This window comes from Chiloscyllium plagiosum, chromosome 44 (assembly GCF_004010195.1).
Source record: "Chiloscyllium plagiosum isolate BGI_BamShark_2017 chromosome 44, ASM401019v2, whole genome shotgun sequence".
Taxonomy (NCBI): Eukaryota; Metazoa; Chordata; class Chondrichthyes; order Orectolobiformes; family Hemiscylliidae; genus Chiloscyllium; species Chiloscyllium plagiosum.
This window is the reverse complement of record NC_057753.1, coordinates 14,988,222-15,008,997: the sequence shown is the minus strand read 5'-3', so window position 1 is coordinate 15,008,997 and position 20,776 is coordinate 14,988,222. Positions and strand designations below refer to the sequence as shown.

At 42.6% G+C, this 20,776-nt stretch overlaps 1 protein-coding gene across 1 annotated transcript in view; it reads right to left on the bottom strand.

Annotated features, from left to right (window-relative positions):
• Nucleotides 1-760, bottom strand: part of LOC122543742 (scavenger receptor cysteine-rich type 1 protein M130-like) — a 17,961-nt gene extending 17,201 nt beyond the window's left edge. The window contains exon 1 of the mRNA XM_043682505.1: nucleotides 703-760. Coding sequence (XP_043538440.1) covers nucleotides 703-760 — 58 coding nt within the window. The remainder of the gene's footprint in view (nucleotides 1-702) is intronic.
• Between the last annotated feature and the right edge of the window lie 20,016 nt (nucleotides 761-20,776).

The following is a 20,776-nucleotide window of genomic DNA, read 5'->3' as shown; positions in this document are numbered from 1 at the left end:
AAAACCAATATCAATTGGTGGGGCTATTCCAGATCTAGGCCGTATATTTTAGTAGCTCATGTCAGACCGTTCAGCAAGGATCCAAGCAAGAGTAAGGATCTGTACAAAGTTTAGAATTCTCATTGGAAAGAAGAAGGCTAAGAGAGGATTTGATAGAGACGTACAAGATGATCAGAGGAGTAGGTAGGGTAGACAGTGAAAGTATTTTTCCTAGGATGATGACGTCAGCTTGTACGAGGGGGCATAGCTCCACATTGATGGGGTGATAGATTTGAATCGGATGTCAGAGGCAGGTTCTTTACGCAGAGAGTGGTAAGGGCGTGGAATGTCCCATCTGCTAATGTAATCAACTCAGCCACATTAGGGAGATTTTAACAATCCTTAGATAAGCACATGGATGATTTTGGGATAGTGGAGGGGGACGAACTGAGAATACTTCACAGGTCGGCGCAACATTGAGGGCGCAAGGGCCTGTTCTGTGCTGTATTGTTCTATGTTCTACGTTCTGTGTTCTATGTCTTATGTTCCCCAAAAGACAGTTGATGTTCGATCAATTCTTAATTTTAAATGCGAGCTAGATTATTGTGGATCAAATGTGTTAAGGGATGTTGTTCAAAGACAGATATCTGGATTTAGGTCACACCATAGACAGAAATCATCTCATTGAATGGAGGAAGAGCTTAGAGCGGCTAAGCAATTTACAGCTGCACATATCTTCCTGTTGAATGACTTGGAGCAGTGGACACAGAGTAGCGGCCATAGTTGAGGTACATGATATAATTATGATGGATATAAGTGGTGAGGACAGGAAAGAACATATCTTTTTGGTGGAGAGATCAAAGATCAGGGCCATCGATTTTAATAAAGTGATGGGAGAAGTAAAGAGGATGGGAGGAAAATTATCTTCCCCCAGAAGCTGTTGTGAATCTGCGACTCGCCACCTGTAAGGGCGATAGAGACAAAAGACACTCATAACTTTTAAGAAGTATTCAGTGGTACACGTGAGATGCCAAGACATACAAGGCTATGGGTCAAGTGTGCTGGTAATTGCAATTGGAATAATTTGAGTCTGCTTTTGACAGGCTCTGACTGGATGAACCATGTCCATGAACACGTGGTACAAAAACAGCAACTTTCTTTCGACTTGATCTGCCTCATGAAACAGCCAGTCGTGACATTGCAATTCCTCAGTCTTGTGACGTTTCACATCTTTAAAGTTTGGTCGGCACAGAAAGTGAAGGACAAAAGCGAATTGTCAGAAAGTGATCACGTACACACCTGGAATACTGTTGAAGTTGACCTCAGGATTTCCCATTTCGGGATCAGTTTCTCTCAAGTTCTGACTGGTGTAGTATTCAAAAGTGATTGAGTGAATCAATGGAAGCAGAAATTGCTAAAATCAAAAATGGAGAGTTAATGTTAAGTTCAATATCCTGGTGAAGCCTTGGCTCTTTCGAATTGTAATAAGGTGAAATATCTTCAGCCTAAGGGTGGCGAATCTATGGAACGCAAAAGATTATGGACTCCAAGTCGGTGAGCATCTTTAAGACAGAAATAAAATGGTTATTGATTGACGAGGGGATAAGAATTTCCATGTAGAAGGTAGAAGGAAGACGTTGAGACTCACCTCAGCCATGATCGAATGGCAGAATACACTCGATGGGCCCAATGACAAGAAAGGTGCCCGAGCCTGACAGCAGTCCCAGAGAACGTGAGGCCAAGGCCCAGCTACAGCAGCTTTGGCTGTGCTTCTAGAACTCGAACATTGCCATTACCCGACTCTACAAACGTACTGGAGGCGGGGGCGAGAGTCAGAAAGAGATCCAGAGGGGTGGCGGTGTGAGGTTGGGGTCTGGGGGGTAACAGCAGGTGAGATGGGGAGGGGTCAGTTTGGCAGAAAGAGGAATGGGATCTGGGGTAGAGAAACATGGTCAGATGGTGGAGGGTGAGGGAGAGAGAAAGATGGGAGTGGGGCAGAGACCTGGTTTGGGGGTGGGGGCGTGAGAGTGAGACTTACAATGATGTAAGTTATGTGGGACAGTTGGGTAAGGAGGGAGATTGGGGATATAAAAGATATAGGAGTTGAGTAAGGAAAGGAAGATTACGAGACATGTGGATAAGGAGGGTTGGGAGAGGTGTGGATAAGAAGATTGCGGAAAGATGTGGATAAGGAGGGTTAGGAGAGGCCCACAGGCGGGCTGTTTCCTGGTAAAGAGAAGGAAAATTCTGATTTCAAACCTCCGCTGTCTTGCTGGCAGAACCATATATGGGAAAGGCTTCAGGAGGAAACCTCGAGGAAACATTCAGAGTCGGGGCCCCAAAGGCATTTCGTCGTTATCTCCAACCTCATTCTGGCAGTTCCTGCGACGGCGCTGGTACCAAACTGTAACAGCTTTGCTGTTCCTTTGGATTAGCCAGTGTTGTGGAGAGGGTGAACCACACCACCTCGGCTTACATCCTACCACCATTGCACCTGGAGAAGACACTCCAGTTTCGCCTGCAGCGGCAACACAACACGGGGTGGGGGTTGGGCAGCAGATACCAGTCAAAGTCATCGTTAGATTGACGTACAGCATGACGCCAGCGGTTCCGCCCGGTGGTGGGAGGGACTTATTGGATCCCACTGGGATAGCTACCGCCTGCCTCAAGTTGGCCAGGCCCCCGCCAGTAACATGCTGTCCCGCCACAACCTGCTATCCTCATTGGGTGCACAGAGGTTGGGAATTATCCGAAGAGCAGGTTGCAATCACCGCACCAAGCAACAAAAGAAAACAACAAAAGAGACCAGCTCGAAAACTGGGAAGTTGGAACGTCCAGACAATGATGACCGGACTCTCAGAAATCCTCCAGGATATCAGCTTCTCAAGGAAATCAGCTGTCCTCAACAACGAGCTCAAGAGACTCCAAAATGGAGGAACTCACATTTATCAGCATTGCAATCCATCTATGAGACCTTTTCTCACTCATTTAAACTGACTACACATCCCTGCAAAGGTTCATGTCCTCTGCATATTTTGCTCTACCACTCATGTCAGCGTCATCCACTAGCGTCGATACACTACACGTGGTCTCCAACTCCAAATCTTCTTGTGTAATTTTTACCTAGTTGTGGTCCCAAAGCTGATCCCTGTGGCACGCCATTAGTCACTGGCAGCATTTAATGAACATATTGCAGTGGTTCAAGATTAAGTGAAATGTTAAATCACTGCAATGAGACACTTCTGCACAAAGTATTTTTAATGACTTCATTCGAAATCCCCACCATTTGTTCAGAGAAAACTGGAATGAAGTCAACTGAATGCCTTCTGTTTCCTCAGCAGAGTCAACGTGTCTGATACGACTTGAACTGATATCATTTCTGTGACAAAGTGCATATTTTGTGAATCTACTACACCACATGTTCTTGCCTGTGATCCTGTTGTGTGCTGTCCTGTAAGGATGGTTTAATTTAACTTTATTTTCAGTGATATGTTGAGTTCCAAAACCGACTCAATAATTTCGATTGCGATACTGTAATGGACCGTCCTATTTTCATAGCAACGACAGAGAGAAGAAGGTTGAGGGGTGACTTAATTGAGACATACAAGACAATCAGGAGATTAGACAGGATGGATAGTGAGACCCTGTTTCCTTGGATGGTAATGGCTAGAATGAGGGGATATAGCTTTAAATTGAGAGATGATAGAAACAGGACAGATGCCAGAGGTAGTTTCTTTGTTTAGAGAGGAGTGGGGGCGTGGAACGCACTGCCTGCAACTTCAAGGGTATTTAATGGTCATTGGATACAGGTATGTACGTGAACTGAATAATGTGGGGTAGATGGGCTTCAGACTGATACCACAGGTCGGCGCAACATCGAGCACCGAAAGGCTTGTACTGCGCTGCAGTGTTCAATGTTCCATGATATTTATGTCAATATCAAAATTCCCAGTTGCTACCTTAATTCTATTCTCTATAATGATATTTCTCGTTCACCATCACCAATTCCACAAACTTTGCAGACATGAAGGATGTCACTATTTGACGAAGTATCCACGTATCCAATGTTCCCACATTAGCTGTCTAGTACAATCATATAATCTAATAAAAATCGTTTGATTATTATTCTTTGGTTGCAAAGAATCGAAATAGACACGATGTATCGAAAGGGTTCAGTCTGAGCTGTTCACATTTCTGTAATTCACCATACATATTTGCGCATTAATTCCTGAATTTTGCTTCCACTCAGTTTTGCTGTGTAACCAAGAGTTATTGAAAATTGACAGCTCGCAATGCTACTTGTGAACGTAAATGCTGACTGCAGAAATTGAAACTCCGTAATGCAAGGAACAAACCAAAAGTTTAATAATTTGTGGGCAATTTTAAAAACTTTCGTCACCGTGAGGCGGGTACAAATCAGTGTTTAGATAGTGTTCCGTCAAACAATTAGTGGATAACAATGCTGTTGGAATGTTTTAATGATACAAGTACATGCTTATCACAATTAGATAACTGTAAAAATCTGAGACAAATGAAATAAGGAGAACTTTTTTTGAGAGTCGTAAGGATAAACTATGTCCATACGTTTCATTAGTACATGCAAAGTAAATTTAACAACATGTCAAATGTATAGAAAATAATCGTTATTGGTGTTCAAAGTTAAAAGTCACACAACACCAGGCTATAGTCCATCAGGTTTAATTGGAAGTACACTAGCTTTCGGAGCACCGCTCCTTCATCAGGTGGAGAGGCTCTCGGAAAGCTAGTATGCTTCCAATTAAGTTTGTTGGACTATAACCTGGTGCTGTGTTATCTTTACCTTTACACACCCTAGTCCAACACCGGCATCTCCAAATCATTATTGGTGTTGGCTGACATTGCCACATAGTAGAAAATGGCTCTCAGCCAAAGGATTTTTCAATCGCTGTGAAAAGTAAAGAAGGGTCAGCTGCTCAGTCAAGGGAACCCAGTTGGTGCTTGACTGGAAATTCCCATTAGAGGACCTGTCACTAATCTTTGGTTCTGGCATCAGCACCCAGAAACTGACGAAGCACAAACGATTAGTAACTAATGAATAAACATTTAGAGGCAGTGTGAAAATGATTCAGTGAAACTTCAAGACATATCGCTGCAATCAACAACTTGTACTGAACTGTTGTGCACAGGTTAACTGAAACATAAGAATGTACAGTCTTTACATTTCTTTCTGAGTGATAATGACTTGGGGCAACTCCGCTTCAAACGTTAATATTGAACGATTTAATCAATATTTCACCTTGGCGTTTCATTGGATAAATATCCGTGATGAAAACAAATAGCTCGGAACGGCCACACACTCATTGTCATCTAGGCCAAACAATGGAAAAGTGTAATAACAATCTTCAGCCCTGAGACCACATGGAACAGTGTTGGCTCAGTGTTAGCTCAATCAGTAGATGTGGCGCTCACCTTTCATTTGTAATTTTCTCTGCGTGACCACCAGTAGTGCGACCAACTTACAGATTAACAGGACTCCCAAGGTTAAGCAGACAACAACAGGCATGGAAATCGATGTACTTTCCTGTCCACAAAGGAGGGATTACAAACAGATTTAGCTTAGTTAGGGGATGCCTTGGAAAGTTGCAAATAATCATCATTAAGAAAACAATGACAATTAGCTTCCAAGTCTTGAATATGCGAACAGCATCAATATCGTTAGTCAGGAACTTAACTCGAACACAAATATTATTAGCAGTATGAATTATAAATACCAGCAGGTGGAGGTGAAGGGGAAGTCAGCAACAACACGGATGCTGTGGAAGAGATTGTGCACCTATATATCAATGAGAAATTAAACTGTGTAAATGTAATGGTTGCACAGATGTGCAATATTAATGATCACCGATCAACACGAGTGAGTCAGCATCATTCTTACCAGAACAGATCACACTGGCAACTTCCTTGTGATGGCATTCGTTTAGAGCTGGTGCTGGTGAGAGACAGTCGGACAGACAGGATTCACTCCCTTTACACTTCACGTCATTCTGCCATATAACACCTTTCCCCTGGGAGACAGTGGGCCCAATTATAAATACCAGCAGGTGGAGATGAAGGGGAAGTCAGCAACAACCCGGATCCTGTGGAAGAGATTGTACACATATATATCAATGAGAAATTAAACTGCGTAAATGTAATGGTTGCACAAATGTGCAATATTAATGATCACCGATCAACACGAGTGAGTCAGCATCATTCTTACCAGAACAGATCACACTGGCAACTTCCTTGTGATGGCATTCGTTTAGAGCTGGTGCTGGTGAGAGACAGTCGGACAGACAGGATTCACTCCCTTTACACTTCACGTCATTCTGCCATATAACACCTTTCCCCTGGGAGACAGTGGGCCCTCCTCGGGCCGATAGAGCGAAGCCACATCCCAGCTGTCTGCAGACAACATTGGCATCAGTTATATCCCAGGAATCACCACACACCGTGCCCCAGCGTTTATCGCACATGATCTGCACTCTCCCAGAACAGTTGCTGCTTCCTCCATCCAGGCGCGTGCTATGTTGCGAATCTGTGGCACAGAATTGAGTAATATTGAATGCAGTACAAAGCAGAAACATCATTCCCAGATTTGGTACGTTCATGATGTGGACGCACCTGATTCCTGATGGCAGGAATTTGACCTGTGCGGTTGCTCCTTCGCCACATTGCTCTCTGGAGAGAGGAGAAAGATGCTGACTCTATTCGAAATCGGTGTTTGAAATGACACCCGAATGTTAAGAATCTTGTGATACCTGAACAAACAACACCTACATCTTCCATGTGCTTGCAGTTGTGTTGGCCCCACGGATCTCTCTGACACTGCCACAGGGCAGACGCATGTGATGGGCAATCAATCTCATCGAGCCAAATAGGTCGCGTTCCTGCTCCGAATACTCGAACGTAATAGTCAATGGACAGGACAGAGCCACAGTGCAACTGTTTACAGATTACTTCAGCATCGTGGAGCTCGAGACTTTCTGAGCACACCGTTCTCCACGTCCCGATGTAGAACACTTCCACTAAACGTTTCGAAGAACTCCGAGACATTGAAAGTAGAAGCAGGGCAGAATATGCAAGGCACATGGGATTTCAAAGTACATTCAACAAAGTGCTCATAGAATCTTGAACACATTCAGTTTGCAAAGTTGTAGGGAAACTAAACTGACCGAAAATAGAAAGTCTGTGGTCAAAGGAGATTGTCAGATTTGCTGAAGAGTGGAAGATCCACTGGAACTGGGGCTGACGTCATGCCTGTTTAGTATTGGATCAGCAATTTGGATTTGGTATCCCCAAGGCAATTTCAAACATTCCGATTGACAATGACTTAGGAAGTATGGTGACACATCAGGAAATATCACGCAAATAAAAAACACAAGTGAATCAGAATAAATGGCCAGCATGAGTGCCCAGCATGAATTTTAATTCAGTTCAGTCGAATGTGGGGAAATCTGGAGCAAAGTGTAAAGAGGATATGCACTTTCTGCGACTCAGAATCAATCTGATATAGAGCCACTGAGAGATTGAAGGATACACAGACAGGAAGGACAATCCTGATGGCTGGCTACAGAACTAAAGATCGTAAGTAGCAGTTCATTCTGAATATATCTTTTTAAACATTTTTGGAGATATTAACTTTCCCCAGAATATTAACAATGAACCATTATTGACTTCTTTACCGTATAGCTTGCCATGCATTTCATATAGGAATATACTCATGGAAGGACACTCGAATGCAGGTGAAGAAATATATCCAATAGAATCTCTGCAGCGTGGAAGCAGGCCGTTCGACCAACAAGTCCACCCGAACCTCCGAAGTGTTAACCCAGCCAGACCCATTGCACCAACTTATTGTGCTACATTTACACCTCACAACTGCATTGAACGTACACATCGCTGAACACGATGGGCAATTTAGCACGGCCAATCCACGCTAACCTACACATCCCCGAAGACTATGGTCAATTTAGCGCGGCCAATCCACGCTGACCTGCACATCTTTGGATTGTGGGAGGAAACCACGCAGACCCGGGGGGAAATATGCAAACACCACACAGACAGTCGCCCGAGGCTGGAATCCAACGCAGGTCACTAGCAACCTGAGGCAGCTGTGCAAATCACTCAGCCACATGTTCCACTGTGTTGAGTCGCTGTCTTTGCTGCACATACTCTCTAATTCACTATACAGCAGTTCATAAAGACTCACATAAAAAGGTGAATAGCAATACAGAGAGTGGCCTTACCGGAGCACATAATTCTCACATCTTCTTTCTGAGAACAATCATCTTGGCGACCTCGTTGTGCTGAAGGACATTCCCAGAGACATGATTCATTTCCAGAACACTTCACATCTTTAAACCAAACTGGACCTGAGCCCGGTTCATACGAGGAAAGAAGTGACATATCCATTACGTATCCACAGCCTAGTTGTTTGCAAACCAATTCAGCGTCTTTCAAATCCCAGGAGTCGTCAAAAACTGATCCCCATGTCCCATTGTAGTAAATCTCCACTCGACCAGCACAAGGGTTTCCACCATCTGACAGTCCTACGTGGATATGTTCGGTTAGACAACAACACAGAATTTTACACTTTCAATACCCACTCCCTTCTTCGTTCAATTCAGCATAGCATATTGATTCATGTAATGCTTAAACAGTGGAGACTGCAAAAGAATGATGGAGGAATTGGCAAAAGCAGACTGGAAGCAAAAACAATATTGTGGGGCAGCTGATGAACAGTAGAAGAATTTCAGAGCAATATTTCAAAATACTCAACAAAAGTATATAGCAGTGAAAATGAAGGACTGTAAGAAAAGGGTTAATCTGCCATGTGTGCCTAAGGAAAAATTGGAGGCTATCAAATTAGAAGAGAAGGCACACAAAGTGACTAAGATCAGCCAGAAACGAGAATATTGTCAAATCATTAAAGATCAACAGAAAGCCACAAAAAAGCTTTAAGTTAAGTGAGATATTTCATGAAAGAAAAAATAACCATGGAATATACAGACAGATCGCAAATGTTTCTTTAAATATATAAAAAATGAGTGGCTAAAGTAAACATGGGTTATTTCGGGGATGAGAAGGGGAATTTAGTCATGGGATATAAGGAAATGGCTGAGGCATTGAATTCGTATTTTGTCTCTGTCTACACAGTGGATGACATGAATAACGTGCCAATGAAAGAGAAAGAGACGAAGTTAGGTAAGGACCTGGAAACAATCAGTATTGTGGAAGAGATAGTGTTGGGCAAGCTAATGGATCTAAGGGCAGACAAGTCTACTGACCCTGATGTAATGCATCCCAGGGTATTACAAGAGATAGCGGGAGACATAGCAAATGCACTTCTGGTAATTTTACAAAATTCAATGGACTTTGAGGCAGTTCCAACAGATTGGAAAACAGAAAATTTGACGCCACTGTTTAAAAAGGGAGGTAGACAAAATATGGGGAATCATAGACCGGTTACCTCAACTTCTGTAAAGAGGAAAATGCTTGAGTCTATTGTCAAGGAAGAAATAACAAAGCATTTAGATGGAAATTATCCCGTTGGACAGATGCAGCATAGGTCCATGAAGTATAGTCAAGCTTAACTAATCTTTTGGAATTCTATGAAAACATTAAGAACACGGTGCATAACGGGGATCCAGAACATGCGTTGTATCTAGATTTCCAAAAAGGCATTTGACAAGGTGGCAAACAAAAGTTTCCTGCATAAGATAAAAATGCAAGGATGATGAATGAACATGTATAGAGGATTCGTTAAGCAACAGGAAGAAAAGTGTGGGGATGAGTGAATGCTATTCTACTTGGCAATCAGTACCTAGCGATGTGCCTCAGGGATCAGTGTTGGCACCACAATCCGGGACAATTTACACAGATGATGTGGAGTTGGGGACCAAATGTAATGTGCCTCATTTGCAGATGGCACGAAGAGGAGTGGCAGAGTAAAGTGTGGAGGGGAATGTGAAACTTTGCAAATAGACAGCGTAACCTAGTGGGCAAGGGTCTGGAAGATGGAGTACCATGTTAATAAATGTGAATTCATCCAATTCGGTTGAATAACTGTAATAAGGACTATTACTTGAATGGTAAGAAATTGCAAAACACTGCTGCGCAGTGGCATCGATGTCACAAAAGGGTAGTCTGCAAGTGCAGCACATAATCAGGAAGGCAAATGGAATTTTATCTTTCATTGTTAAAGCGATTGATTTTAAAAGCTGGGAGGTTATGTTGCTGCACCGAAGCTGTTCAACAAAATTCCTGTTGAGCTGTCTAAAAACATGGCTAAGTGTTGTCTATAAAGGATACAACAACAACAGGTTGAAAGGAAGGTTGCCCTGGAGCTTCGGAGGCTGAGGGAAAACCTTATAGTAGTTTATAAAATCATAAGGGTCATGGATAGGATAAATAGACAAAGTCCCTTCCCTGGGGTGGGGGATTCCAGTAGTAGAGGGCATAGGTTTCGAGTGAGAGGGGGAAAGATATAAAAAAGTCTCAAGGGGCAACGTTTTCACGCAAAGGGTGGTACGTGCATGGAATGAGCTGCCGGAGGAAGTGTTGGAGGCTAGTAAGATTGCAACATTTAAAAGGCATCTGGATGGGTCTGTGAATAGCAAGGGTTGGGAGGGATTTGGGCCGGGTGCTGGCAGGTGCGACTAGTTTGGATTGAGATATCTGGCCGGCAAGGACGTGTTGGATCAAAGGATCTGTTTCCGTGCTATGCATCTCCATGACTCTATGACTCTATGAAAGAAGGGAGGTTTAGGAAGGGATTTTCAATATTTTCGTTCGGGAAATGATATGACCAGTACCTGTGTTGGAACAATTAAGTTCGGAATGGACAAAAGACTAGACTTACTGCAGCACAATAAGATCTGCGAATTCTGCATCAGCGGGATATTAAGACACTGGAAAGAGTGGAGGCTATTTATTAAGCATTTGGGTTTATAATAATAGACACATTAAATGGGAAATATTTTAAAACACTGTTTAAATTTGTCAGGAACTTTTACCGGGATGAAACGTAAAGCGGTGTGTACATAATAGATGAGTGAGCGGACATAGTCCGAAGGAGGTCGTGGTGAGAAGAGATTGGAATGACATCATGTTCCCAGCGGTAGCAGGAGGAAAGGAATGGGAGGGCAATAATTAGCCAAGTAACAGGATTAGGGTCACAACTGCACATCAGTTGAATGACGGGTGAGGTTTGCAAATTTCAAAATGGTGCGATATGGGCATCAAAATCACCTCCTGATCAAATGTAGCGGTCAAGATTAGAAGAGTATGCTTTAGCTTTCGACAGTTTGCAGGGCGAGGATTAAGCTTCCAAGCTGGAAAAGGTTGTGATGGAAACCAAAGAAGATCTGTGCAACTTCACAATTTCCTGATTCGGTTAACCTTGAAGCCTGACAAGCAAGATCCCACTTATGAATTGCTGAAGAGGCAAGGATCTTTGCTTTCTCCACGATCGACGTCCGTCATGATTTTATTCCTCACGGTCAGGGTCGAATCCTCAGTCTCCTCCGAAAGAAAGCAAGCACAGACTGTGAAAACTTCCTTCATAATTTCAAAATTTCACCCCTAGGAAAATAATGGAAAGACCTTTTGCCAGTGCGACGGCACTCCTCCAATGTTGTGGATTTCAGAGCCACATTCATTGTTCTATCTTTGTCCAAAGTAAAGTTTAATATGGTTTCATTGTAACCTCCTCGCAGTTATCCTTAATGTCTCGGATAATAAAGGCAAGTATTCCATTTTCCTTGTTGACCATTCTAACTACCTGCCCCTCTACTGTAAGCAACAGATGGACATACCCATCAAATCCCATTGATGTTCGTTGATTCCCAGAGTCCTACAATTCATCAAAGATTATAATTATAAAGCAGGAATTATCACCAGTGCTTTGTCCAGAAGCTCACTGAAAATGTTACCTAGTATGGTGACGAAACGTCTTCAAATGAACCTTTCTGCTCAGTGAGCAAAGCTACACCCAAAACCTCAAACTGAGCTACGAATCTTGTCAAATCTCGCTAAAATCTCTACGGATAGAAAACACGGTCCTTCCAACACACCATTCTCATCATAATTCTACCCTCTTCCCATGCTGATACCTCTCCCAAATCTAATCTAATCTAATCAAATGAACCTTCCTGCTCAGTGAGCAAAGCTACACCCAAAACCTCAAACTGAGCTACAAATCTTGTCAAATCTCGCTAAAATCTCTACGGATAGAAAACACGGTCCTTCCAACACACCATTCTCATCATAATTCTACCCTCTTCCCATGCTGATACCTCTCCCATGTGTCAGTTTCACTTTGGGATAATAAAATCCTCGCAACTTTAATCTTGCAAAATCGAAGTTTCAGTTCCTCACCCATTCATCTGGACACGTCTGCTTTCACCCAGTGTTATATAATTTGTTTGTCTAACACTGAAGAACATGTGATGCGCAAGATTTTCTGTGAAGCGTCTTTTTACCTAAACAGACGCTGACTACACCACTGCTGTCAGTGATTGACAAATTCAATGGACCTGAGATCCTGCAAGCCCGGAGCTAAGATTCCTGTCCATGACAGTGGATGGCATACACCCACGGACTGTCATCACTCTCCTCATACTTTGAAGAATTATACGTTTCTAAAGCATGACCGCATCCCAGCTGTCTGCAGACCACGTGGGCTTCATTCAGCTCCCACAAGGAGTCCTGCACTCTGCCCCAGCTTCCATTGTAGTAAACCTCAACCCGGCCATCACAGCGGCTTCCCCCATTCATCAGTCTTGGCCACCAAATTTCATCGGCAACATAAGATGTATTTAGATAAAAAGTTAAACTGAATCGAAACGTTCAAGAATTAGCAATCAAAAGTACATGCATCATTTTAGAAAAAATTCAATCATGGCTTATCTGATAGCTTTTCAGAAAGTTTCATCTTTTCCATTGCCTTACTTTTCCAAATATTTGAGAGCAATATGGAGAAACACATGCTGTGATATGGAGCAAGGATGAAATGAATTGAATTGTCAATAGCTCATAATTTTTGGGAAGTGGTCTGAAGCAGTGAATTGGAATGCTTGCTGCCTAATCTCTATTCATCATTCTTAATTGATTAAACATTGTCACCGGCAACACTTGTGAGGATTTTATTCAATGCCGCAATCTTCGCTGTTTTTGACATGATAGTTCGGATGTTGCAAACTCCCCATATGCTGGCGATAGGTCAGAATATTTCTCTCCAATGAGGATTGCCTCAATGTAGTTTCTCTGGAATATGAGTGGATTCACTTTTCATATTCCTGCTCCCGGCCAGTTAACAAACTGTCCCCTTGTTTGCACGTTCCAATACAAGATATTAGAAAACTTTATCCATAACCATTTCCGGCTCATTTAATGATAATGCTTTCAAACATCTATTCCCAACAAAAACAAAATGCGGGTATGCAGCGACATTATTTCCAAACGACATCCTGCCCAAATGGGCTAGAATTTCCTCATAAACTCCTTCTTCAAGGCCAACATCATGGGCACGCAGAGGCACAACAACACAGAAAATAGAACATACAACACTACAGCATAGTACAGGCCTTCAGCCCCTCGATGTTGTGCCGGCATTTTACCCTACTCTAAGATCAGACTAACCTACGTCCACTTCATTGTATAAACTTCCAAGTGCCAATCCAAGAGTCGCTTAAATGTCCCTAATATATCTGACTCTACTACCACTTCTGGCAGTGCATTCCATGCACCGATCTTTCTCTGAGTAAGGAACCTACCTCTGACAGCTTCCCCCAAACTTTCCTCACATCACCTTACAATGATGGCCCCTCATGATAGACATTTATGCCCTGGGAAAAAGTCTCTGGCTATCTACTCTATCTATGCCTCTCAGCATTTTGTACACTCGGTCAAGCCATCTCTCACCCTTCTTCACTTCAATAAGAAAAGCCCTAGCTCCCTCAAACATTCTTCATAAGACATACCCTCCAGACCAGGCAACATCCTGGCAAATCTTCTCTGCACCCTGTCTAAAGCTTCAACTTTTTTTCTGGAATGAGGCGACCAGAACTGAACACAACATTCCAAGTGTGGTCTATTCTTTCTAAATGTTCTGTCTGCAATGCACAATGGTCATTGCAATTATTCCACACTAATATTGATAACGCAGCACAGTTTTGAATAAGGGTCACGGGCCTCCTAATATTGAATCTGATTTCTCTCAACAGTTGCTGTCAGAGCAGCTGAGTTTCTCTAGCAGTTTCTGTTCATATAACTTGGTGCTCAATTTGGAAGTGAAGCCCTTCAACCCACAAGAAAGAACTTTAGCATCACGACATGAGTACTAATAATGGAATACGAGCGGCATCTGAAAATGCATTTCCACTTTTTTGCTGCATTCTTCCTTATGAAGGTAATTTTCTGACATTAACAATGAGTTCACAGTGTATTGTCATAATCCCACTGCCCATCTAACTTCTAACGTTGCTAGCTATTGCACCTGGTATTTACATCGTGTATAGAAATGCTCTTCTCCTTTTAACTAGATGTTCAGAAGCCTGAGTATGTATGCACTTCTTCAAAAAAAAAATTAAGGTCTTAGCTAAGACAACGAGTGTTCCCTGCCTCATTTCACTCTTTCCCCCGCCGCTCCTCCTCCATAAAGCTGAACTCAATCATTTATCAAAACGTTATGGATTCCTCTTGACGAAAATGACAATCCGAGTCTACACCAAATTCTTGTGAATGGCATTAGAATAACCACCACCATTTCGAATAAAACAAAAAACCTGCTTGTCCCTATTTGAAAGGGAGGTTGCAACGTCTCAAAGTCTTGTGAAATGACAAGATGGCTCATAATTTTTAAACGTGAGAATTTCACCCAGTAGAAGCACTGCTGACAGAAAGCGCGTTTTCTTTCAAAGGATTCCTCCTCCTACTTACAAGTCAACGTCTGAAAGAGTGTTAACAATGCATGCAGTTTCTGATCAGACATTTGTGGCCTTCCGGCTGCTCTCAGATCGGCGTTCATTACAAAGGCAGATCTCTCTTTAGCGAGAGACGACTGGTGGTGATTTAACCTGATGGTCTCCAACCGTCTGGAGAGGGGAGAAGGGAGAGGTAAAAAAAAAAGGTTAGGACCTCCATGACAGCGTCAGATTGTGTGGGTGATGGAATAACGCTGTTAGCGTCACCATGCATCACAACGCAGCCGTTTGGACAACTGTGCTAACCGATCCCCATCAGAGGTGTGCTGCAGAGTCAAATCGAACCCCTGTCACGTTGCCTCAAAATCCACATATATTTCTCTAATCCGTGATCCCTTCTGCTTCATGTGCGTGTGTGTTGTTTTTACACTACAACCTATTAAATGTATATGGGAAAGGTAAATAACTCAATTTGCAAAATTGATTATCCCTAAGGAAGGATCATTTAGAGTGACGTGACACATTAAGGGAAGCGATTGGACACTATGGATTTGTGTTTTTGTCGATTGGAACAAGTTTGCATTAAGATACAGCGAAACATTTCAAAATTAGTTCATAGTGCCACATATTAATGGGTTCAAACTATTAACAATGGCAGGTACAAACTTCAGTAGGGCATATAACGGACAGACAGGTGGCAGATGGAACTTAATGCAAAGACATGTGTGGGGATATGTGTTCGCAGCTTGGAAAATGGCGTGCAACATATATTTTGAGGTTTTCACCTCATCGTTTTTAGCCTTTTTGAAGAAGGGAGGTTAAACAGAAGGGCTTAGCGCTTCAAGAGCTATGATACTTGAAGTTGACAGAATACGTTGCAGAGTAGCCAAGAATGCAACTTAAACTTAATTGGCAAATAGAGTGAATTGTTACAGAAATAAAGATGTTTTTTTGATTGTTAAGCCGATAGAAAAACATTGTGTTCACGCATGTGCAACACATAATTCAGAAAAGGTGTCACGGTCCTTGAGGAAGTGGAGACGAGTGACGTTCGAATAGACATACGAACTTGCTTCTATTTTCAACATGGATATATTGAACAGGCCATAGGTGGTAATCAATTAAAGCAGCGAGGTAAAATAGAGTTAGACGAGAATATGAATTTTGGAAGAGTACAGGAAAAGAAAAGACAAAATGCTCCCATTAGCTAGTCCTTGGAAGAGTGTTTGGAACAAATGTCAAGGTTCGCTGCAAAAGGTGTCGTGCACATTGAAAAGACAACTCATACTATAGACACCAGTGTAAAATACACAATGGCGTTAAGGCAAGAGAAATTCAAACCAACGTAAAAGATCAGAGAATTAACTGAATCCTCTTTGGGTGCCATATTAGATACAGAATACGATAGTTGAACGTATGACCAAGGTGGTACATATTGGATGGTAAGTCTTTGCGGGCTAGAAATCCTTGCTGGTGCAATAGTTTTAAAGATTGATATAAAATTATTTGAAACTGTTAAGAAACGTTGAGCAGAAATGTTATCAATGACAGGGAGACTTCAGAAAATTGTCAGAAATGTAATCGCCTGATGTTCACTTCAATGCATCTACATTGACTGGTGCTTAATATTATCGTCAATTATTGACTTCTGGACAATCAAGACAATAAAATATATTGGGTGCAGACAGATAACAAACTTGAAGAAATCTATTTTTCAATGCAAGTGTAAAGACTTCGAAACACCTTAATTTCCAATAATTGTGCGTATATTTTACCACATTACACTTGGTGCATGACAGCATTGTAGAACAGAAGGACGGGTTTGGATTTGACACTGTTAGAGCAATCCAGGAATGATAGCGCCACCACTTTTACAAATATTAGAGCAAAATATGTCTTGTTTCCATTAAATCTATACTCACCAGATCATATTAGGGTGACATTTTTGTGTCTACTGAAATCCTGGTGAATGGTTGAAGACCGAGGGCACTTCCACAGTTGAGTCTCATTGCCTATACATTGAAAGACCTCAGTACCCATGATCACAGTCCTGCCTCCAGAACGGGCAGAGCTTGAAACAGATACGGCCACTCCACAGTGAAGCTGTGCACAAACCGCATTGGCATTTTTCAAATCCCAGTCAAGACCACACACTGTTTTCCAGGTGTCACCGAACTGGACCTCCAGTCTGCCGAAGCATTGGGAATTTCCAGGTACCAACCTTGGATCGATGTGTTCTGAAAACAAAAATTCAATCAGTATAAACTTAAACAATGCTAACTCACATTATTGACTGATGAACATTCATTTGTTTAATGGCAGATCCGGCACATCTGGATAAAAAATTGTTCCATCAATCTGTGTGGCTTTTCAGCCCTGTTGACCTCATTCATGTTCATCCCTAGAATCTTGACCCACAAACGTTTCAAAATAAATCGGCATTCAGCCTGCAGATAATTTACACAAAATGATTCTGCCATCCAAAACAATGTCGAATCTCATTATACATTGGGTTGTATAAGTGATAGTCCCAGCGATGCAGCTCTCTCAAGGTGACTTCAAATGACATCATAATGGACACTCTCCTGCCCCCTCACTGGAGAGTAAACAGCAACAGGTACTCACCGCTCCGATACTTTCAAATACTCAACACGCTGTTTAATGACACCAAACAAATCAGGGATTCTATTATTATGTTAATAATTATTGTACAGTTTTACGTTCTGTTTGCATGCTCCTTTCTGGTTTCAGACAGCACCGAATTTCGATAAAATTACACAGAAACGAAAATAGGCTTTTACCTGAACAGACGACACCAGCATCATTGCTGTGTAACCAGGAACGGGAATGCCATGGCGATGAATAACACTCCTTCAGAACGCGTTCGGTCCCACTGCACTTAACATTCCAGGTTACAATGGGTCCAGAGCCTGGGCCAAAGTGTGCCCCGCCCGGGGCAGAGATTGCGGTCCCACAATCCAGCTCCCGGCACACAACAGTTGGATCCGGTATGTCCCAATCTTCATCTTCAACAGTCCCTCACTGTCCCCTGTAGTGAACGTCCACTCGGCCAGCGCAAGGGCTGCCTCCATTCTCAAGTCTCCGCCTCACTGTCTCTGTAAGATTCAGAAATAGCAACTGAATTTCAAAATGTTTGAACATGAACATTCCCAATACAGCCGTTATCCCCGTTCACCAAGCAAAAGGTATGAGGAGATGGTAGAAATGCATTCTGCTACAATATCGCACAAAACACGAACTGAACATGGTGAAATGGGAAGGAGGTTTAATTAAGTGATGTTCATTCACAGACAGGGAGGGTTAGAAAAATGGTTCCATCGAGAAAATTGCTCTAAACGGGACAACGTGGGAAAATTATTATTCATCCACGGAATATGAACGTCACTGCCTGTGGTGACACTTATCTCCCCTCGCGAGCTTTCTTGAACTGCTGCAGTGAATATGCTGTAGTTTGACCCTCAATGTCCCATAGCGAGGCATTTTCAGGATTTTGACGCGGCAGCATGTAAGGTATAGTGATATGTATCCAAGAAATGATGCTGAGTGCTATGGGGAAATTGCAGGGGCTGTTGTTACCGTGTATTGTCTGCTGTTGACCGACTACATGGAAGTGGTCGTGGGTTTGGAAGGTGCTATCTGAAGACCTTTGGCGTATTTCTACCGTGCACCTTGTAGATGAGGCACGGTGCTGCTTCAAAACGTCGGTGGGTGGAGGATGGGAGGGAGGGGACGTTTGTGGATGTGGTGCCAACTAAGCGGGGGCTGCTGTTTTCCCCGGATGGTGACGAGCATTTCGACTGTGGTTGGAGCTGCCCCCATTCAGGGCTAGTGTTCAGAAAACATTTGAAGTTCAGGAAAACCGAAAGGGGTGGAGCCAGGGGTGGAGTCTATTTTCTATCGTCCTCAGCACTGCTTGGCAGGAAGGCTCAATTGGTACTGCCTGGGAGCATCATAAAATCAAACGTCATCTCCATCTATCACAGCCAGAAATGTTGTGGGATGTATGGTGATGTGAGCACGATGTCAGCACTCACTAATGAGTGAAATAATATAAATACATTTCCGATAGCAACACTTTGTGTGTAGCTGGTATTTCACAATCTCCAATTAACTGTTTCTCCATCTGAGGATCAATGGTGTGTTTGTGAACCAATCTTCCACATACCCCCTATTCTTAGTCTCTACCTTTGGGGACAGCAGTGTGTGTGGGAGATAAAACTTCACACTCTGTTCCCCAGAAAGCCGAGAACTAGGGACCTTCAGCAGTAATGCATCCCCCTTTCGATCATGAACCAACAGCTGGTGAACAAATGAACACTAATGCGTAGAAACTATCATTACAACTTCGTGTCTGAACAGCTTCACCCGGATATAGGAATTCCACTCTGTATTGAAATAACATGCAATTACCAGTCTTATCGGCCTGAGTGTCCACAAGTCTACCTGAAGTAGGAAATAAGGATTTAGGAATCAATGCAGCACTAAGACGTACATTAAACAGATCAAACAAACTGGGGGTAAGAGTTGTCATTATATTGCAGAGTTATTGATACTTGGACAGTGGGACTGCACACCTAAAAACGATGCGCCAACATGGTGAAGCTACAAACCCAGACTACTTGCACGACAAAGTCTTTCGAAACCAATTGATTGACGCAAGTACGCAATCCCACAGAAAACTGACCAAAGAGCAAAGAGCAGTCCAAAGCTGGAAACAGATGTTCGGCCCTCAAAGGAAAGGCCAACACATGGCACGTTTCTAAATTTAAGGCCTATTGCCTCTCCGTGGTCTGTATCCTTCCATTCCATACCTATTCTTTTTCAAGATGTTTCTTTGAAGTTCCTATCGCTTCTGCCATCACCAACTCCCCTGGCAGCCAGTTGAGGCACTTATCACTTTCTGTGTTAAAAACTTGTCTTTTGCATCTCCTTTAAACATAACCCATTTTGCGTGGAAGCTATGTTCCCAAATAATTGACATTTCTACCCTGAGGAAAAATGACTCCGATCATCCATTCTGCACGGGAATGCCATCATTTTGTAAGGTTTTGCCAGGTCGCCCCTCAACCTCCGACATTCAAGGGTCGACGAGCAAACTTTTTCTCGTTTCTCCTTGCAGCTAATACCCACCAAACCAGGCAACATTCTGGTCACCCGTTTCTGCAGCCTCTCCAAAGCCCCCACGTTATTCCAATAGTCTGGCAACCAGAACTGTATGCAATATTCCAAACGTGCCGGTGTAAATTTCAATTTCAAGATACTTGACTTCAAACCATGTGTTCCAAGCCCCAACTAATGAAGACAAGAATGCAATTTGCCTTCTTGACCATCTCATTAACCTTTGTTGATACATTCAGGTAACTGTACCTCTGTACACCGATGACCTTCTGTATTTTAACGTTTCTGAGATTTCTGCCATTTAATGTGTACGTCATTCCTTCATTACGCCTTCCAAAATACTTGCACAAACAATTACAATCACATTCACAGTCGCACACTGAGTTACGTAATAACACAAAATTTTTGCCACACTTATTTATTCACTGACACTCACATGTATTCACACAAACACAGACAACCAAACTCACGTTCTCATTCACACACATATGCACAATTGCATGCAAATGCATTCATACTCTCATTCACTGCTTCCAAAATACTTGCACAAACAATTACACTCACATTCACAGTCGCACACTGAGTTACGTAATAACACAAATTTTTTTGCCACACTTACTTATTCACTGACACTCACATGTATTCACACAAACACAGACAACCACACTCACGTTCTCATTCACACACATATACACAATTGTATGCAAATACAT